A 19,934-nucleotide genomic window follows, 5' to 3' on the forward strand; every position below is an offset into this window, starting at 1 on the left:
CCTTCACGCAATAATATCTAGAGGAAAATGCATAAATATTCCTTATTTGACCAAAGAAGTAATTCGGTATTTACATTCACTATCTTAATTTATCCCTTGTTTTCAATCCGGTTACTTGAATTCTATAATATTTTATATATTTTTCAGGCTCATATATTATGAGGTTGTGTTGATAATAGCCAAAATGCACTTGCATCTTGACTCCCTCCTTGTTCTACGCTGAAACCAGTATTTTATATTTTGTTTTGAATATAAATGTTCGTTTGGTATTTCATTCAAATATGTACATAGTTTATTAAACTACAAATAATCTTTATTTGTTAATGGTTCTACTCTTCTAACCATAGGTTTTAATTTAACACTTCTGAAAGGTTTTAATCGTTAGGTCATCAGCATGAGTAAATGCTCGCCGATAATTACGGGTCCTGGCCATGCATGCTTCTGGCAAAATTCAAATAATTCAATTAAGCAATAAAACCATTCAATATATACAAGAGATTGAGTAAAGAAGTACACTGTAGGCTTAAGGACAGACGATGCAAACAAACTTTTGTCAAAAACATGAAAATAACGACTTGAGTCATGCTTTAATGAATAAAATGAATAAGTTTCACCGCGTAGTTTTAAAATTTTTAGTCAAATTTTCACAAAAATGGAATTTGAAGTGAAAAATATTTGTATAGATTAATAAGGATGGTTTCACAGAGGCGACCTTTTGAACATCGTAGAAGGTTTACTTGTATAGATTAATAAGGATGGTTTCACAGAGGCGACCTTTTGAACATCGTCGAAGGTTTACAATTTCTTTATATTCTAGAAATATATTATTTGCATTATTTTCAATGAAATTAGGCCAAAAAATATATACAAATCCAGGCATCCATATTTTGTTTGTATCATCTGTCCTTAAATTGGTTGAACATTTACTGGAACCCGTTGTATATCTTTGTAAGGATTGTTATGAAGTTTTTAAATCCAAACGTAGAACTGTCAAAGTAAAAAATTAAACTAATTGTGGCATTGACTGAACATCTTTATTTTCTCCTTAACTGGAAACATTGCCCTTACTGAATAAGTATCATTATCAAATTCTTGGTCTCCGAAAGCTTTATTAATCGACGAAATAATCTTCCACGATAACAAGTGTTTTCAACAACGAAAGGTGAATGTACAGTTGCATTAACAACTACTTAATGGATTAAAATATATTTTCAACCTCTAATTCCATTTACTTGAATTTTGCTAAATATTTGCATATATATATAAAAAAAACTTTGATTTATCGATTTAAAAATGAAAATTACAAACAATACAATACTAAAGTTAAAAAAAATCAGTTTAAAACTGTCACCCACACTCACATCCGTACACTTACACTCTCACAACACCCCTCTCTTCCCCCTCCCTTTTTCTTCTTTCTTCTTTCTGCATGTAAAGTTTTCAAATCAAAAAGACATATTACAGTGTATTATGTGCAACGATCTATCATAAAAATGTGTAAAATATAAGTATATACATTTGGAAACACCTGCATATGGTGTTTACATCTTCTAACTATAATTCGTTACTCAGAATGCTCTGAATGTGACAGTTATTAAAGCGAGGCCAGGTACTGACAGATAAGTTGATGTTACAAGTGTTCAAAAAAACTTGCTCAAACTCAGCATTTTGTATTGGACCTTGCAATGTTCTTGTTAGCAAATATGACCAATCAAGGGTTGGTATTTTGACAGACTTGTTTTATACCGAAAGTTAGGCCTTTGCTTTTATACTTCATTTGAAAACTTACGTTCCCCTGTACAAATTTATATTGTTTGCGGGTTTGCTTATTTTTTTTTTTTAGAAAGATCGCTCATTTAAAAAAAAAACATTTCATATGTATTGATTGTTAACTTATTTGTGTATATGTGAGAGCACAAATAAAATTATGAATAACAAAAAAAAACTATTGAGGCTTTAAAACTTTGATCATTAAGCCTTAACTCTAGCAAAAAAATCAATCTAATGATTCTGAACCCCTTCTATTCGGGTGCTTATTTCAGAAATTTGCCACTATATTTACTCTTTAAATATCTTCTTTTTAAACATTTTTATATTATATAAAAAAAACCCTCCTAACCCAACTTTTGTAGAAATATTATTGTTAAACATTGATATTAGAAAAAGAAAGGTACGTCAAAATGTTACACATAGAGACATCAAAGTAATGCGGCTATATGACAAATAATTGGCCTTCAAGCTAAAGTAAGCTAAAAAAAAAAAAGAAATAAAGCACTTCAAATTGCTGAGTAATACAATTTGATAAAGCTTGGCTGCAAAGTGACTGACATATTTTCTTAAATGAAGAAAATACTTAACAGAATTTGATATCTTTACGCAATATAATCCATTACTCTTCAACACAAATACACTCTGTGGTATTGATTTAATCTCTAGATATTGTACATGTATTGAGATCTAGTACCGGGTATTAACAAAACCGGTGCTTGAACAAAAAAGCTCTTGCATGATGACATAATTTGCAATATCATGAATATCCTGCATGCATTTATTTCTTCTTGCATTATACAAAAATAATTTGATATACAAAACGATATTCCTTCTTTCAGCTCTTCGTAGCAAATCTGATATTATATGACAGATTTATATTTTCTCAATTTTGTGACAGGGGAAGATCAAGATATATCAGCAATGATTAATCATGGCTATACTCCGGGTGTGTGACAACGGTCGATACGTGTAATTACAATCTTAAGTACACAGAAAGACAATTACATAATACCTAGGTACTACCTTCCTCTGACCCACCCCAAAATAAAAAGACTGCAGATTGGTAAAGCTCTTTCCTAGCATTGTAAATAATCTTTATAAGGTCGACTTGAGCGCATTGCACTACATGACACAAGATCTACGTCACTAAATTAATAGGGGTTAGTCTTGCACATTTTTCGACTGCTATAGGTTAGTCTTGCACCTACCTGAAGTAGGCTTAGTTTTTGCATATTTTTTACTGCTAAGGGTTAAAATATTTATATACAGTGTATAGACTTCAAAATTGACCGAGGAGAAGCCTAAACAGACCGTAATGTAATAAAAACTAGATGTACTGTGAGCAATGAGCTTACTAAATAATAACACCCCCCCCCCCCCGCCACTCATATTATATAATGGAAGTATCCATGTTTTGTTGTGGAAAACCCATAATATGTGTCGGATCAAAAATTAAAATATAGGAGGTGCACAATGGCAATATGTAATAAAGATTCTGGGAAAGTTTCATTAAATTTCACTCAGTGGTATAAGAGGGGTTGCGGATGAGATGGGTACCCCAAAGCGTAACAGACGGACGGACGTACAGCTTGACGGACGTACAGACGGACGGACATACCGATTACAGTATACCCTCCCACTTTTCAAGCGGGTGTATAACTCGAGGTACTGTGAGCAATGATCCCGCTAAATGATACCCCCACCTCCCATATTATATAATGGAAGTATCCATGTTTGTTGTGGGAAACCCAAAATATGTGTCAGATCAACAACTAAAATAGGAGGTGCATAATGGCAAAATGTAATAAAGATTCTGGGAAAGTTTCATCAAATTTCATTCAGTGGTATGCATGGGAGGAGTTGCGGATAAGAGATGGGTACCCCAAAGCGTAACAGACAGACAGACAGACGTAAGCTAGACCGACGGACGGACATACCGATTACTATATACCCTCCCGCTTTTTAAGCGAGATGGGAGGGTACAAAAAACATTAAAAGCTGCCTAAAAATACCATTTTCATTAAAATGTTTGGATAAAAATCTGGCTATAAGCTTTCCTTTCATTTTTCATGTTTAGATACACCGATGGTTCCTATACGGCTGCAACAACTGTTTCCAACATTATTAGAGGTATCGTTTGTAATGCGAATACGGCCCCAAATCAGTTGATTGATTCAGTGTACATGTATGTTGTTTTACGTCCCTTTCGAGAATCCATCACTCCTATGGGTCATATACTGGTGAAGAACCATTCAGCGCAAAAGAGTTGACATAAAAAATTAAAATTTTGTTTTGGTAAAAACCGTAATATTCTAGGCTAGTTATTAATGCATTTCATACACATTAAGACACAATTTTATAGCTAATTCCTTAGGACCTGTGAATTTACTTCGTTAATTATATCCGTTTTTCCTTCTATACCTATAACAAATCCTTTACAGTATTTGCAACATGCAAGATATTTTTATACCCCCAGCTCGAAAAGTGGGAGGGTATACTGTAATCGGTATGTCCGTCCGTCCGTCCGTCTGTTACGCTTTAGGGTACCCATCTCTTATCCGCAACTCATCTTATACCACTGAGTGAAATTTAATGAAATTTTCACGGAATCTTTATTACATATTGTCATTGTGCACCTCCTATTTTACTTTTTGATCCAACACATATTTTGGGTTTCCCGGCCACAGCAAAACATGGACTTTGTCATCAGTTATAACCATATGGGAGGCGGGGAGTATCATTTAGTGAGCTCATTGCTCACAGCAGGGACGTAGCAACAGGGGGGCCTGCCCCCCCCCCACTTTTTTTCTAACAATACTTTTACTATTGAAAATGTTCATTGAAAAGGTGGTTGCCCCCCCCCCCACTAATTTATACTAGAGTAAAGTAATCTGACTGAAATGTAGTATTGTAAGGTTAAAAATTGGATATTGAAAGAAATTGGTAGTGGAAAAAGTTTGCCTCTATCCCCCCCCCCCCCCCCCCCCCCCGAAATAGGATTTTCGAGTTTGGGCAACTTTCCTCTTCTTTTTTTTTTTTGCTTGTCAACTTTTTCAGGTAAGTAAAAAAAATTTTCTGTGGCTGGCCCCCCCACTTTCAAAATCGATGCTACGTGCCTGCACAGTACCTCTAGTTTTAACTTTAAGTTTAACCACTAATTGCAGTATTTTGGAAAGTTTTAATCACAGTAAGCTTGGGTTTCAAAAGTTTTCGAATGAATTAAATTTCATATACAAATACTTAAACCATCAATGTACGAAAAAAAATTTCAAGATTTTTTTTTGTTAACATTTTTAAAAGATATACAAGATGTAAATTCTGTTATTTTTAACCTCAAAGGGACAAAAATCTTTCATTATATCCGTAAATTTGATATATCCAACTCTGGTTCGTTATACGAGGGCTTTTCAATAAATAATGTCCTCGGTGCGCGGAAAGAAGCAAAAGACGCTTTTCAATGATTTAGTCTTCATGATTTTACTTATTAATCTCTTTTAATTAAAACACATATCCGTAACATTTTTTATCCAATTTCTGATTGTTTTTAGAACTCATTTTTGGGTATGACCCTTAGTATACTGGAAAATGGCAGATCCAATGATTTCCTGGACTTGTTTCTTCCTTCTGAAAAGTGTTTTTTCAAGTTTGGAAATAGAAACAAGTCAAAAGGTCAAAGATCTGGCGAATATTGTTAATGTGAAAAAACATTAACTTTCTGTTTATCCCGAAAACCCCTTTACTCTTCAGGACATGTGGGTTTGGACGCTGTCATGAAGAAATTTAATGTAGTGGATTCCTGATTCTGGGTCCTTCCTCTAATAAACCTTTCGATTTTTTTGCAAAAAAATTGCTTTCTAGACTCCTCCAGAAATTAAACTGTCCACCCGAATACGAATTTGAACAATAATACCACTAATATTTAAGAAAATTGCATATAAATCTGTCTTTGTGCTCTTGCATATCTATGCTCTTGTCAGACTTTCGTTGTTTTCATCAAGTACATCTTATGGTAAATTTTGTTTTGAGGGTTTTAAGCAATAGATTCACGTTCCATTATCTGTTTGAATATCAAATAAACGTGAATAACTACAATTACTGATATTTTAAAATACTTGTTAAGACATTCGTACACGCTGTCGTTTTCACTCATTTTTCAAAATATAGGATGACCTTTGAGTACCGTCAAACGTTTCATAAAAACAGTGTAAACTACTCCCGAAATGATGTCTATCAAATCTGCTATGTGTCTTAAAGTCTATCATATATTATCAAATATTATTTGTTGAAATTTGGCAAACAGTACATAAGTTGTTATAATTTTTGTTGGCAAGGACGTTACCCATTTTTGATCCCCATTATATAATTTTTTATCATTGAAATCCACCCGCTCATTTGTCTATAAAACAGGCATTGGTTGCTGTAAATGTCACATATTTCAATTAGTATTTCTTTGGGATTTTTAACAAGTTTTACAGCAGCTTTAATGACGCTTTTATTTTCACTCTAGTTTACTGATTCTTTACCATTCGTTTATAATGCAGTGTCTCGAATAGCCCTTGTTTCCCAGCTTCTCACGATGAAACTATGTGATGAAAAGTGGTCACATCAACTGATATAAATTCATTCAAGATTCAATAATGAGAGAAAGTCAAGTTTAATGTCATATGATATCTGTATTGTATGTCATACAGTTCAGGACATTATTTATTGAACAGCCCTCGTATCCATTATATATTTCAAAGTATTTAGAGAATTTGGCCAGGTATTCTCAAATACTTTACTGTGTCCGTGAATCCTCTACAGTAAAACTCGATATATTATAACGAAGTCAATGGGATCTGCTAAATTATTTCGCTATGTCCATAATTTGCTATTTCCGTATATTGTTGGGGATAAAAAAATTCACTATATCCCTGAATTCGCAATATCCGTACTAAACGAGTTTTACTGAACATGTTCAGACATTGTAAACAGGTAAAGGTGTCATATAAAAATTTTTTGTGTACAGTTGCAAATTTGACCAGTTTTAAATGTGAATTTTTGATCCATTTGATTTTGGTTACATTATTAACTGGATGATATTTATAAGATCTTAGTTTGGATTTTTTTTTTCAATTTGAACGTTTCAATTTTTAAAGCCAATGACCTCTGCAATACTGTCTAAACATGAAGCAGACAAGGAAAACAAAATTCATTTTTCCATGCAAGTTTATGGCACGCCAAACTCTCAGAAAATGAGCTACACATAGTTTCACAGTTGATAAACTAGGTTTATCGACTGTAAACTGTAGTTTACAAACCGTAAACTATAGTTAACAATTCGTTAACTATAGTATTCATCTGTAAAACTATGTTTAACAGACGTTAACTATAGTTTACGAATGCTAATCTAAGTTTATCTGTCTGTAATAAAACGTTTACAATAGATTTTGTTGATAATCATAGATTCACGTCTGTAAACTATAATTTACAATCATGAACTATAGTTAAGAGTTGTTAATCATAGTTTCATAAATCGTGAAACTATATTTATCAGATCGTTAACTATAATTAAGAATTGTAAACCATAGTTTACAAATCGTGAAACTGTATTTATCAGATAATCTATGTTTTGCAATCACAAATGATTGTTTTCAGTGTTAAATATAGTTTACGGTTCTGAAACATAGATTATCGCGTTTACAATGGTTTACAGAAGTAAAATATAGATTAACGTTGTTAACTATAGTTTACAGTCCGTAAACTTTAGTTTACAACCGATAAACCTAGTTTATCGACTGTGAAACTATGTTTAGCTCATTTTTGTGAATTTGGCATGCCATACAAGTCAATCACTCAAGAAATTTTCCACCTTGCAAAAAAACTATAAATTAAAAAAAAAAAAAGAAAAAGAAAAAAACTTATTCTTAGATAAAATTTATTATTTTATCAACATGAAATATTTCATAAATTTGATATCATACAACATTTTATATAGCACTTCATGGCTTCCTCAATATAGATTTATGAAGCGTTCTCTTTGTGTCAGTATGTTACACCATAATGGTATCTGTGTTTATAGTGACTTTATACTTCATTACATTAATAGCCTTGACCTAAATAAAAAACACAAAATTATGTTTCTGTTTTTGAACCTTGACCTTTAGTTTCCATGGTTTAAGTCTTGACCCTAGATTGTCCTGGAGGTTGCTGGACCTTCAGTTTCCATGGTTTAAGCCTTGACCCTAGATTGTCCTGGAGGTTGCTGGCAGATTTTTGAGCTAAATATTGTGAGTTCCTCTAAGTGTTTTGTGGGTATCTTATTCATTACATAAGCTGTGTCCTGGTCAAACAGCGGATAAATGGTGATACTCAGAGCTGGCCGTGAACTTTGGAACCTACAGTGAAAAGGAAAAATTATTAATATAAAGAAAAATGAATTCCATATACAATACCCCAAAAATTATAAATTGTATATATATACTTTTTCAAAATTTGGTTCAAATAAAGGTACAAAAACAAATAACAGAGTAGTGCTTTTATTTTTCTTTTTAAATGGTTTAGGTTAGCTTATGAGTCTATGACAAACATCACTTGTACATGTAACTTATATAGTGTTTGAGTGTCTTTGTGAGTTTTTTTTCATTTTCACACATGGTCTGGGTTTCTGGTAACATTTAAAAATTATGTTTGAGTGTCTTTTTGAGCTTACAGGTCCTAGAGTGTTTTTTTCTTCAATATGGCTAGGGATGCTTACAACTTGTGTCTTCAAGTGTATTTCAGTTTCTCATACACGACACTTTATAGTATGTACCATTATTGAGTTTGAATGTCTTTCTTTTTTTTTTTTTTTTACATATGGCTTGGTTCGAATATATGACTAATGACTAATAATTCCATGTCTGAGAATTTTACACATGGTTTGGACTGCTAATACAACTTACATGCGTCTCTGATGGTCTTTTTTTCAGATTTTTACACATCGTCCGAGTCAAATCCTGGACTACTGTTATTATAGCAATTTACATTTCTTTGAGGGTGTTTTCAAGTATCTTTTTTTACACATAGTCAAGTCCTGGACTATTGTTATTACAGTTACTTAATTGTCTTTGAGAGTCTTTTTGAATTTTTTACACATGGTCTGGTTCGAGTCCTGGACTATTGTAATTACAACATGTCTTTGAGGATCTTTTTGTTTTTTACACATTGTCTGACAGTCAAGTCCTGGACTTTTGTTATTACAGTAACTTACATGTCTTTGAGGGTCTTTTTGAGTTTTTTAAAACACATCGTCCGAGTTGAGTCCTGGACTTTTGTTATTACAATAACTTACATGTCTTTGAGGGTCTTTTTGAGTTTTTTAAAAACACATCGTCCGAGTTGAGTCCTGGACTTTTGTTATTACAATAACTTACATGTCTTTGAGGGTCTTTTTGAGTTTTTTACACATGGTCTGGGTTGAGTCTGTGAAGAGCTGTAGCACCATCAAATGAGGAAGCTGAAAGAAAAAGGAACCTTAATGGTGATTTCCAAACACTGAATTTAAGCATGGAAAGTCTGTCACTGTGTCTGTTCACTGTATAAGCTTTACAGTATATTTAGAGCATGTCTTACTTTTGACATAAGGTCTGTCACTGCAGCTGGGTCCACACTACCATTCTTAGACACCACACAGAATCTCTGAAGAGACTGACACTTCACCGCCGATCGACAAAACAGCTGATCTATGGACAGGTAGGCATGTTCTATTCTGTGGACAAGAAAGAGATATTTTTTCTTACCTCATCCAATATACATTCTGTTTTATATACTACAATATGTTTCAACACAATAAAACTACTAGTAAAACAGCATGTTCTTGAAAAACAAATGAATTTACAGGTCTTGGTAAAATATTGCACTTTAACATTATAAATGGATTCATCATCTGATAAATAACAGATAAATAAAGTAAGTCTAGTATTGGCAATATATCAAAGAATTATCAAAGGAATTTTTGACTTCTCAAAAGAATTCGAATTCTCAACGGAGATAATTGAAGTAAAATCCTTTAAAGAAAAAGTCACTAACTTGAAGTCAATGAGACGGGATTTGCTAATGAGATAAACAAGAAAACTCACCTGAGATCAATGAGCTAGGATTCTCAAACGAGATAAATGAGAAAACTCACCTGAGATCAATGAGAGAGGTAAAATACTGAAAAGCTTGGCACAGCTGGTTAGTGTAGATACAGTGGGCTGTCAGACCTAGGTAAGACAGGTGGAGCTGTCTCAAGTGAGGGCATTGTTTGGCTAGGTCAGACAGAAAGGTACCACTAATTATACCTGAAACACAAATTAATGTTCCACTAAATATACCTGAAATACAAATTAATCTTCCACATATAATATCTGTAACTTAAAATAAGGTTCCACTAATTATATCTAAAACACAAATTTAGGTTCCACTAATTATACCTAAAACACAAATTTAGGTTCCACTTATTATACCTGAAACACAAAGTAAGGTTCCACTTATTATACCTGAAACACAAATTATTTATCTTGTACATGTACATCATATGTACACTCAGCTATAGACAAATGGCAGTTTGAATAAAGGGCACAAAAACAACTTAAAAACTAATAGAAGTATTATTGGAGTATTACTGGAATAAGCTTATAAAATGATACTCCTCACTTCCATAAAAGTGAGTATATCAGGAAATTTACATTGAAACAAAAAGTTCTGAAAGGATATTGCACCTGATTTCCACTCAGTTGTGTGAACATAGCATAAAGGCACAAAGAATCTGGGGTTGAAAGGTGAGGGTTGGGATGAGGGTTGGAGGGTGCTTGCCTACTTCCCTCACTTTTTTTTGTGAACCTTAATTCTTACTTTAAAATGAGTTTTAAAAAATCATTGAAATTTCACAATGAATCGTATAATAAAACAATTATTGCAGCTTTTTGTGGGCAATATGACGACTAGACATCAAGGAATACAATATTTATTGATACCAAATTGTTCAATAAATTTCTTTTCAATGAATTCAAGAGGATTATCAGGCCCCAGGATCATGAAACAAACTTAGACCTAAGTCAAATTTTCGATTGCCTTTAAAATAATTATTTTAAAATAATTGAATTAATGTCTACATTTGCAGATATCAAAACTATTTTGAAGCAATAATGACAAATGTTTTAGTTTTTGTCTCCTTGACTTCATTAACATTTTAGTACAACATAAAGATTTTGACTTAAGCTTAATACCTTTCGTGATATTGGGGCCTGCAGAATGGAGAGGAATTGATTTGAAACTCATTTGAGTTTCATGGTAACTTAATAACATATCTAGGAAAACAATGAACAAAAATGGTATGTTCAAAACAACTGAATTTTTATTTACATTTGTAAATATTTAATTAATATATCTAATTAATATTTTTTAATTAATAGTACAGTAGAGACCCGTTATTACGATGTTCACTTTGTCACGGTAAAATATCGTAATACTGAGGGCAACGTAATAAAAGTTCCCAATAAAATCCTGTAAAACATTGTTTGGAAAATGTGTTCTTGTATGCTCAAATTCTTCTCCAATATGCCATATACACTTAATTCATTGATTACTTATCTTTAAAACTTATTTTCATGATGCTATTTCTTCTTTTTTATTATAGTAAAAGCATAGAGCAATTTTTTTAATAGAAACTTCGACAATCTTCCTTTAATTGCCGCCATTTTCTGTAACATGTACTCTGTCCAGATAATGCGTTCGTGAAAATTTCAATGTCTTCGTAGTCATAGTCATTTCTATATAAACAACTACCAAAATTCCGATTATTTTATTCTCTTTGTATTCAATTAAAAGTCATTTCTAAATAAACCACAACTTTTTTTTTTTATTCAAATAAAAAGGTCAAAGTAAATAGACAAGCAATCTGTCAAAATAATTTTTTTTAATTACTGAACAGAGGTCAATTAGCAGTTCAGCAATTATCGATTTGTTTTTCTGCTGACAACTGAGAGGTAGTCCAAGCCACTACCCAAGCTGTTAAAACGTTTGTATTGGAGTTCAAAATTTGTCCAAATTATGTTTGATACCCAAGCTGTTTATTTACGCAGTTTATTTGCAAACGAAATTACACATTATGTGTACCTGTGTACAGCATACATGCATAAGATTAAATATAACCTTTTATTTATTAAATTAATATATTAAACTAAGTATGAAATAAAGAATAAAAGAATTTAAAAAAAAAATTACAGCGATAGATAAAGAAGAAGCTAGGTTTATGAGTAAACTTTAATTGTTTAACAATGGCTTTGGCACGTCTCCAAATCTGCTGGGCTCGCTGGAACAGTCCAGGTGGGTGCAATCAAGCGTCACTAATCACCTCACTGCCCTGTTAGTTAACACTCTCTCTGAGCACAGGTGTTCCAATGTTTATTTTAAGCGTCTCCTTAAGTGTCTACCAGCAATCAACACTGAATAAACACGGAGTGAAAAAATTTTTGACAGAATTTTTACATCGTATTACTGAGACCTGGTGATTTTGGACAATGTAATAAACAGTTCTTTTTGTATAGATTTGTTAAGAAATGGATTTGTGCTTTGAATTTACAACGTAATAAGCGTTCTATCGTATAAAACTGTCACCGTAATAGCGGATCTCTACTGTATAATAAGTATACCTGGTAGTCCAGCCAGCTGGAGGTACTGTAGATTAGATAACCTTCCTAGATATGACAGCTCTGTATCTGTCAAGGCATATGATTCCACACTACAATAAACAACAACAGATTAGGTAACCTTCCTAGATAGGATAATTCTTTATCCGTCAAGGCATACAATTCCACGCTACAATAACAACAATAGATTAGATAACCTTCCTAAATATGACAGCTCTTTATCTGTCAAGGCGTATGATTCCACGCTACAATAAACAACAATAGATTAGGTAATCTACCAATATACCATAGCTCTGTATTCATTAAGGTATTCTGTTCTAAAGTAAAAAAAAAAATACGTGTAACTAGTATCAAGCTGACTTGAATCTACCTGAACAACACAATATTGTGCATAACCTCCATTAAATGTTTCACAAAACTCATTTGCAATACAGAAAACATGCCACCTTAAAAAACAGGGATTTGCATCCACAACTTCTTAGTTCTTACCATGGTATGTAAACACAAGGTTTTGGAGCCAGTCCTATTGAGCCCCTGTGTATAATGGGTCGTACCAGCCCCGCACTCAGGAGTTCTAGGTGTGAGATTGAAGGACAGGCTTCAGTCAGTGTCTGTAGACCTGTCTTCCACTGAGCGGGAATCTCAACTGTCTCAGAAGGGTCAAGGTCACTACTTGAAGAGGTTGAGGGTATGGCCTATGAAGAAAAAATTAGCACATTATTAGTCACTAAAATACAATGTCCTTGCTGCTATAATTTCTAGCGGAAAAAAATACAGTGCTCAAATTTAACTCAGAATTGTAAAAATATTCTCTTTAACAAAGCAGTATTATGCTGTCCTATGGTCATATATTTTTTCAATCTTAAATTTACACGTAACTTCAAAATTTATCACTCCTCCTGAATATAAAATTACACGGTGTAGCTTATAAAGTGATCTCAGATTAGAGACAGTCCATGTGCATGATATTACCTGCAAACTTTCCACTTTGTTGGGTTTTAGATAAAATCTGGCAGGTTGTAATGGTTTGTGTGTATAAGCTATTAATTTCACCAACCTGACTAGAGTTCCCTGAGAGAGCTATCCTCCTCTTCTTGGCATACTGGACCAGGACAGTGGACGCTGCATGCTTTTTCCCAGACTGACCTTGACCTTTCTCTGTGTCCTTGGAGTCTGAATCCTGTAAACGCAGGCAGCATGGAGACACTGCCAGAGATTTCAGACCTAGATCACATAAAAAAAAATCCAAAAACTGACATAAACTTAAGCTAAATGTGTACTAATTATCAGAGTATATTTGCATATAACTTTATTATCCTATGGTCAAATATGCAAAGATTTGGCACAAAGATCTGAGAGACACTGATTTGTTATACCTATCAGCAAAGACTTTGACAAACATTTTGGAGACCATGAGGATGATAAATCTGCTTCAGTTGTTACACATACCTGTAAGTGAGGTGAGGGCAGTAACAAATGTTTTGGAGACATTGATTTGGTGGATGTGGATGTTGCTGATGTTGAGATGAACCAGTTTATGACACATACTGACCAAACTCGTCCAGCCATCAATGTCAAAATTCTGCTTAGGTAAAAAATGAAAGTATTTTATTATTTTAGCATTAATTTGTCATTTCCATATATGAAATAATATAATTAAGGTATTTCTCTAGGACCACAGTCATAAATGGATGACTCAATTTAGATTTAACATTAACATTGATAAATTTAGCTCATGCTTATAAGATCTGAAAAAAAATGTTTTTAAGATTATTATAATACTGACAAATTTCTCACAAATTTCATTCATAAGAAATTAAGAAAATTGTGAAATATGTTAAAAAATTCTCTTATTGAACATGTTGAAATGAAAAAAAAAACATTTCTTTTTAAGATTTGCAAAGTGTCTGTAGGTTTCAAGAAATTTTGACTAACAGTGAGTGCCTGAGACTTACATGTAGAGTGTTTTCTGTCTGGTCTGCTGCAGCAGAATGGAGGTACACCAACTGACTATTCTTCAGATTCAGACTCTGCAGATTTGGGCAAACGTGACCAAGTGTAGCAAGGTTCATTCCTACTTCCCGACTGTCCGTGTGCGAGATATTTAGATAAACAAGGCTGCTCTTCACTACACCCGGATCAAAGATGGTTGGAAATATATTCTTCAATGATATGTTGGACAAGTCTAAATACTCTAGGTCATCTTGGGAAATCCAGAAATTTTTCCAGAAGTCTGTATTTCTTTCCGAACTGAAATTTGCAGAAGGGTTTAGAACAGTCTTCAATTTTAAATGTAGCTTGGCTACAGACATCAAGGTCCCATAGTAGAATATTCTAGCAGCTGGGTCAATGGCATAATTTAGAGACAAATGTTTTAGATTTTTGAGGTTGCTAACTTTGACAACGTTAGGCTGAAGAAGGAGTTTGGGCAACCCACATCCCAGATTTGGGTGCCCCATCACATGAAGGGAGGTCAACTCCCTACAATGCTCTATAAAAGAGTTCTTCTTTTGTATAAACTGCACTGATATCGACGGTTCAGTCCGAGGGGTGATACCCACTTTGAAATGAATCGTTAAATGCTTAATATTGTACATTGTCCTTTGGGCCGGCTCTGAAACATTCAGATTGTTGTCAAATTCATCCACACTGGCAACTGTGAATGCCAGTGCCTCTAACTTGGATATAGATGACAAAATCCTACAAAGCTGCTTTGTCGATATACTGACATCCAATAGGTAGAGCTTATTCAAGTTTTTACACTTGAGTACGGCAGTTTCCACACATCGCCCTGTTAACCAGTAACAGTGGTTCAGACTTAAGCTCTCTATGAGGGAACAGTTACATTTGATGTACTCTGTAAATGCTGATGATGAAGTCTGGTAGCACTGCTCAAAATCTGAATGCCTGAAAAAGAAAACCTCACAATTTTAAATATATTTCAACTGAGTTAACAGTTTGGGAGATCAAATTAATGTACTGTTTCCTTTTCATTTTTATTTTATCAATTTATAAATATATAAAGTATATACATGATATAATCAACCCTTATCTGAACTCTTTGAGTTAAGAATATGGCTAGTGTGAAACGAAAAAAATAAGCGAACATGGCCCAGGTTTGTGAAGCCAACAACTGACATGTATTGGTTTGTCATATTTTTCAAAAAATATTAGCCGTCTTTTGTTGACATAATTTGACAAAAACTATCCACAATCTGGGTATACACAGACCAAAGAAAGGCCTCACCTCACTAGGCTTCTGTCGTATGCTAGCCGCCTGAATCGCGTGCTGACGTGGTAGATCGTACAAAGGTCTTCCGTGGAGACATTCTTAAAAATTCTGATAATTAAATCGTCCGGAAGACAGTCAAAATTCGTCTCCTCCATCCCAACATTATCAGAATTCCATTATCATCAGAATGAAAGACATTCCGGAAGTGCATGCAATCCTAAAATCTAAATCGGACAAGGTCAACGACATATCCGGAAAAAATGGACTCAAAACAAAAGTTAAAAATAAATTTCAAAGTACACTATAACAAAAATGCATTATACTTAAATGAAGTATAGTTCTTAAATTACTATTAAAATTGTAATACATGTATCCAAAATTCTGTTTAACATGTCCATGGATCTTGCATTTTTTTGATGATGTGTCTTTACTTAAGAAGTAAAGCCAGAAAAGCCCCCCCCCCCCCTTGCTTTCATGAAGTGCAACAAGGGAGAGGGGAGAGAACAGGGTCTAGGAATTTAAACCTTCCTCTAAAATCCAGATTTTTTTTAATTTTATGAACTGCAGTTTTTCGCAAGTGCAAATATCCAATATTATAAAACAAAATATACCAAGTTGAACATTAATTTGAAAAAATAATTTTCTTTTCGTTATTTTTTTATTTTTATTTTACGTTTTAATAAATATAACTTTTATCAATATTTTTTTGTGATATTACCAGTGCTCTTCCAATGGCCTTTCAGGATCGATTTAAAAATCATTCAGTGTTAGTGTGATGACATAAACTATAGCTAAATAATATCACAAGAGATGTACGGCAAGATTCTTTCGCAGACATTCACATTAAACCATCACAGTATCCCCTAATATCAACCAAGCATCATCTCTAGTGCAATAGCAATAATCCTATGCCTAATGACTCATTTCATCAGGCATATGATACTTCAGATTTTAGTATATTAATCCACGAAAAAAAGGAGAGAAAAAAAGAGACAATTTTTTATTACAAACTATTTGTAGTACACTAAAGAATTAACATGATGGTAAAATAAAAAATGTAAAAAAAAAAAAAAAAAAATAGAAATTACTCTAAATTATCTACAGGTTATAAGAAATTGTATAAAAATTAAAATACTTCATTAAAGTATAGTGACTTTAAAAATTCATAAAAAGACTACAACAATGTAAAATTTAGAAATCACAGTCATTAACATTGTAGATATGTATGCAAGGTACAGTAAAATCTGGTTATTATAAAGAAATTGCTCAGATCTCGATGTTTTCTTCAAACCTTATATAACCGAGATTCCCTATATCTGACTGTACACAAATTAGTATAAGTCTTCCACAGGGTGCATAAAAATTTCCTTATAACCAAGATACCTTATAAGTGAGTTCTTTATAACCAAGTTTTACTGTATATTCTATCATCAATCACAAAGTATTGAAAAATGAGTCTTTCTAAATTCTCTAAGAATTATTAAAGGTTCCAGTCAACAGGATCTTTCTTGAATTTCTTTAATTCTTTGTTAGTCTTTGAGAAACACTGACAATTGATGAACTTTCCAAAGGAGAGGGGTGAAGGATGGGCGGTTTTGATCACAGCGTGTTTCTTCTGGTTGATCAGTTTCTCTTTCTTGTGTGCGAATCCTCCCCACAAAATGAAGACGACCCCCGAGCACTCCTCACTGACCAGCTGGATGATGGCATCAGTCAATTTCTGCCAGCCATATTTAGCATGAGAGTTAGGCTGATGAGCACTGCAATAAATTAAAATAAATTTAGAGTTTTGTTGATATAACATTATAATGGAAACTGACATCCAATTTTGCATAACAGTTTACTACACTTTGACAAACAAAATAGACATGACTGAGTTGTTAAATATATAGTCTTTCATTAAAAGCAGTTTCAGGTGTTGAGGAAAAGACATCTCCCCCTATATATATATGGTTGACGGTTCATATCTTCATAGCTAGAACAGAATTTTTCAATGTTGCATATTCATCCCAACTTTACTCACCTTACAGTAAGTGTAGCATTTAACAATAAGACACCATTCCTTGCCCAGCTTTCTAAGCATCCATGATCCGGGGTTTTGAATCCTTTGATGTCTGGATCCTTTTCCAACTCTTTGTAAATATTAACTAGCGATGGCGGAACTTTTACCCCCTTTGGTACTGAGAAGGAGAGCCCCATTGCCTGGTAAAATATTATAATACTGCCTGGTAACATATTGGGAAAATTCTTTTAAAAAATCATTTGAAGAAATAGCATTCAATTTTTCAATGATTTTAACAAACTTCCATAACTGAAGAAATCACTGTGTTGAAAATAAAATATTTTAAATATTAGATTAAATAGCAGTTCTAAAGTTTGTGTACGTTACAAGATTGATTTAAAACAAATATTTTCATCAGTGTTTAATTTCAGGACTGTACCCACCTGTCCATCATCATGGTATGGATCCTGTCCTAGAATCACAACTTTAATCTGAAATGCAGTACAATGTAATATTTACAGTTTTATAATACAGTTATAACATGTGTAAAGCATGTGTCAAATTTTGACAGTTTAATATAATGTGAGGTAAGAAAGCCAGACTGCAGCTAAAATTGTAATAGCTTCATTGGTTTGTTTGTAAAACAACTTCAGGAAATGAAGACATGATCAAAAATTGATTAGAATTAATTTACTTTCATACACTGAGTGTTTAATTGTTAAAATTTTCAAATGCCATTTTATTGAGCAATAGAGAGTTTACAAATGATGTTGCATTCAGCCATCTTTAAAAATTTGTTTGCTTGCCCTCTCCCGACTGGCTAAAAATAAACAGACTCAAATCTTTTTTTTTTAACCTCCAAGAAACAAATATCTTTTTATGTATTATGGAAAATAGATTTTGAAAACCAAGTATTGATTTGAAAATTTTCTGTGAAAAAAAAAAATCACCTACCTACTGACCCAAAGTTTTTCACCCTTAGTCGTGAGAGGGCAAACACACATGCTGTACATTATTTTAAAGTTGGCCTTCTGATTAAATTTATTATACCTGATCCAGAGGAGTCATGTTGAGAGCATTAAATATAAGATCTTTAGGCGGAAATACGCTGTCTCCCTTTTTATAATGATCTGAAAGCTTAGCTTGGATGTCTTTCGTATTATCTTTCTCCAGTTCTTCTGATAATGCAATTTTCCACTTTTCATTTGAGATAAGGTCACTCAGGGAAAAACTAGAATCAGCACCTAAAAACAAAATAAAATAAATTTCCTGTTCATATGTACCTTTCATTGAGTCATGGTTGTTTAATTAATTCTTTTGAACATGTTGAGTTTGGTTCATTTCATATTTACAGATAAATCTTCAAATTAACCATTCACATTCTCCCTAATTATATCAAATGTGCCAGAATAGGATTCATGAATATATTAAAATCATTTGGTCATATCTATTTAAAATTGTGTTTAATTGAGTAAAATTTTGTTTTTTGTTTCTCTGTTTAACAGTTTACATGAAAAACCTGCTTGACTAGCACATGAAGTTGTGGTGGTCAGCCAGGTTTAATCAACGGTGGGCAGATTAAGCTTAGTCAGTGGAGCACCTGACTGGAAATTTAGGGGGCCCGGGCTTGAATCCCAATCTGGTCTGCTGCATTTTAATCCTCTCCCGTTACACAGTAAAAACAAACAATGGCAATATTGTTTCAATTCTTATAACTGTAATGTTAAATCTAATTTAGCTTAACATACCAATACAGTTCTTATAAATGTCCATTATCAGGTCTGACACAATCTCTTGATTTAGCTATATAGCTTGATTTAGTTTTGTAGCTAATCTAAGCTTCACTTATTAATTAAAACCATGCTTGCATTTTCAACTTGATTGCTGTAGTACCCGTGTCTAATTTTTTAGAAGTGACAACTGATGTCTTTTGTTTGGTCTGTTTCCGTTTTGCAGATGCTTTGTCTAATTTTTTAGAGGTGACAACTGGTTTCTTTTGTTTAGTTGGTTTCCGTTTTGCAGATGCTTCATCTTTTTTACTGCTTACTTTCTGTCGTTTTGTCGTTTCACCCTTTACGGCCACTTGTTTACGTTTGGGTGGCATAATTTGTGGAGTAAAATTGCAAATGTGAAATGAAACCGGAAGTGCCAAAGAACAACCAATGTAATAATGCGCTGAAAATCAAGTTCTCTAAATGAATGTAAAACACAAGCTTTTAATGGCAGATATACAATCATATATTCATTTTACCTTAAATGACTTACGTTATTAATTTAC

The 19,934-nt window shown here is 33.1% G+C and overlaps 2 protein-coding genes across 5 annotated transcripts; both read right to left on the reverse strand.

Annotated features, from left to right (window-relative positions):
- Nucleotides 1-7,679: 7,679 nt before the first annotated feature.
- On the reverse strand, nucleotides 7,680-15,883 carry LOC134275263 (F-box/LRR-repeat protein 18-like). Of its 4 annotated transcripts, none has more exons than XM_062757550.1 (12): nucleotides 15,670-15,883; nucleotides 14,378-15,329; nucleotides 13,872-14,007; nucleotides 13,480-13,646; nucleotides 12,912-13,117; nucleotides 12,620-12,667; nucleotides 12,426-12,466; nucleotides 9,920-10,073; nucleotides 9,364-9,499; nucleotides 9,165-9,247; nucleotides 7,966-8,147; nucleotides 7,680-7,910 (listed from the first exon to the last, which is right to left on the reverse strand). In XM_062757550.1, the coding sequence occupies exons 1-11, from the start codon at nucleotides 15,807-15,809 to the stop codon at nucleotides 7,982-7,984; spliced, it is 2,229 nt and encodes a 742-aa protein (XP_062613534.1). In that variant the 5' UTR covers nucleotides 15,810-15,883; the 3' UTR covers nucleotides 7,680-7,910; nucleotides 7,966-7,981. The 4 variants fall into 4 exon arrangements, with proteins under 4 accessions (XP_062613534.1, XP_062613529.1, XP_062613525.1 ...); XM_062757545.1 differs by lacking the exon at nucleotides 12,620-12,667 and adding an exon at nucleotides 12,544-12,591 and having other exon boundaries at nucleotides 15,670-15,882; XM_062757541.1 differs by lacking the exon at nucleotides 12,620-12,667 and having other exon boundaries at nucleotides 12,426-12,514; nucleotides 15,670-15,882.
- Nucleotides 15,884-16,640: 757 nt separating this feature from the next.
- Nucleotides 16,641-19,918, reverse strand: LOC134275311 (uracil-DNA glycosylase-like). Its single transcript, XM_062757591.1, has 5 exons — nucleotides 19,550-19,918; nucleotides 18,707-18,900; nucleotides 18,100-18,147; nucleotides 17,678-17,856; nucleotides 16,641-17,414 (listed from the first exon to the last, which is right to left on the reverse strand). Exons 1-5 carry the CDS (start codon nucleotides 19,758-19,760, stop codon nucleotides 17,135-17,137), a joined length of 912 nt encoding a protein of 303 aa, XP_062613575.1. The 5' UTR covers nucleotides 19,761-19,918; the 3' UTR covers nucleotides 16,641-17,134.
- Nucleotides 19,919-19,934: the final 16 nt, after the last annotated feature.

The sequence above is a fragment of the Saccostrea cucullata genome, unplaced genomic scaffold (assembly GCF_032062105.1).
Source record: "Saccostrea cucullata isolate Sc308-1 unplaced genomic scaffold, CSIRO_AGI_Scuc_v1 ctg72, whole genome shotgun sequence".
NCBI lineage: Eukaryota > Metazoa > Mollusca > Bivalvia > Ostreida > Ostreidae > Saccostrea > Saccostrea cuccullata.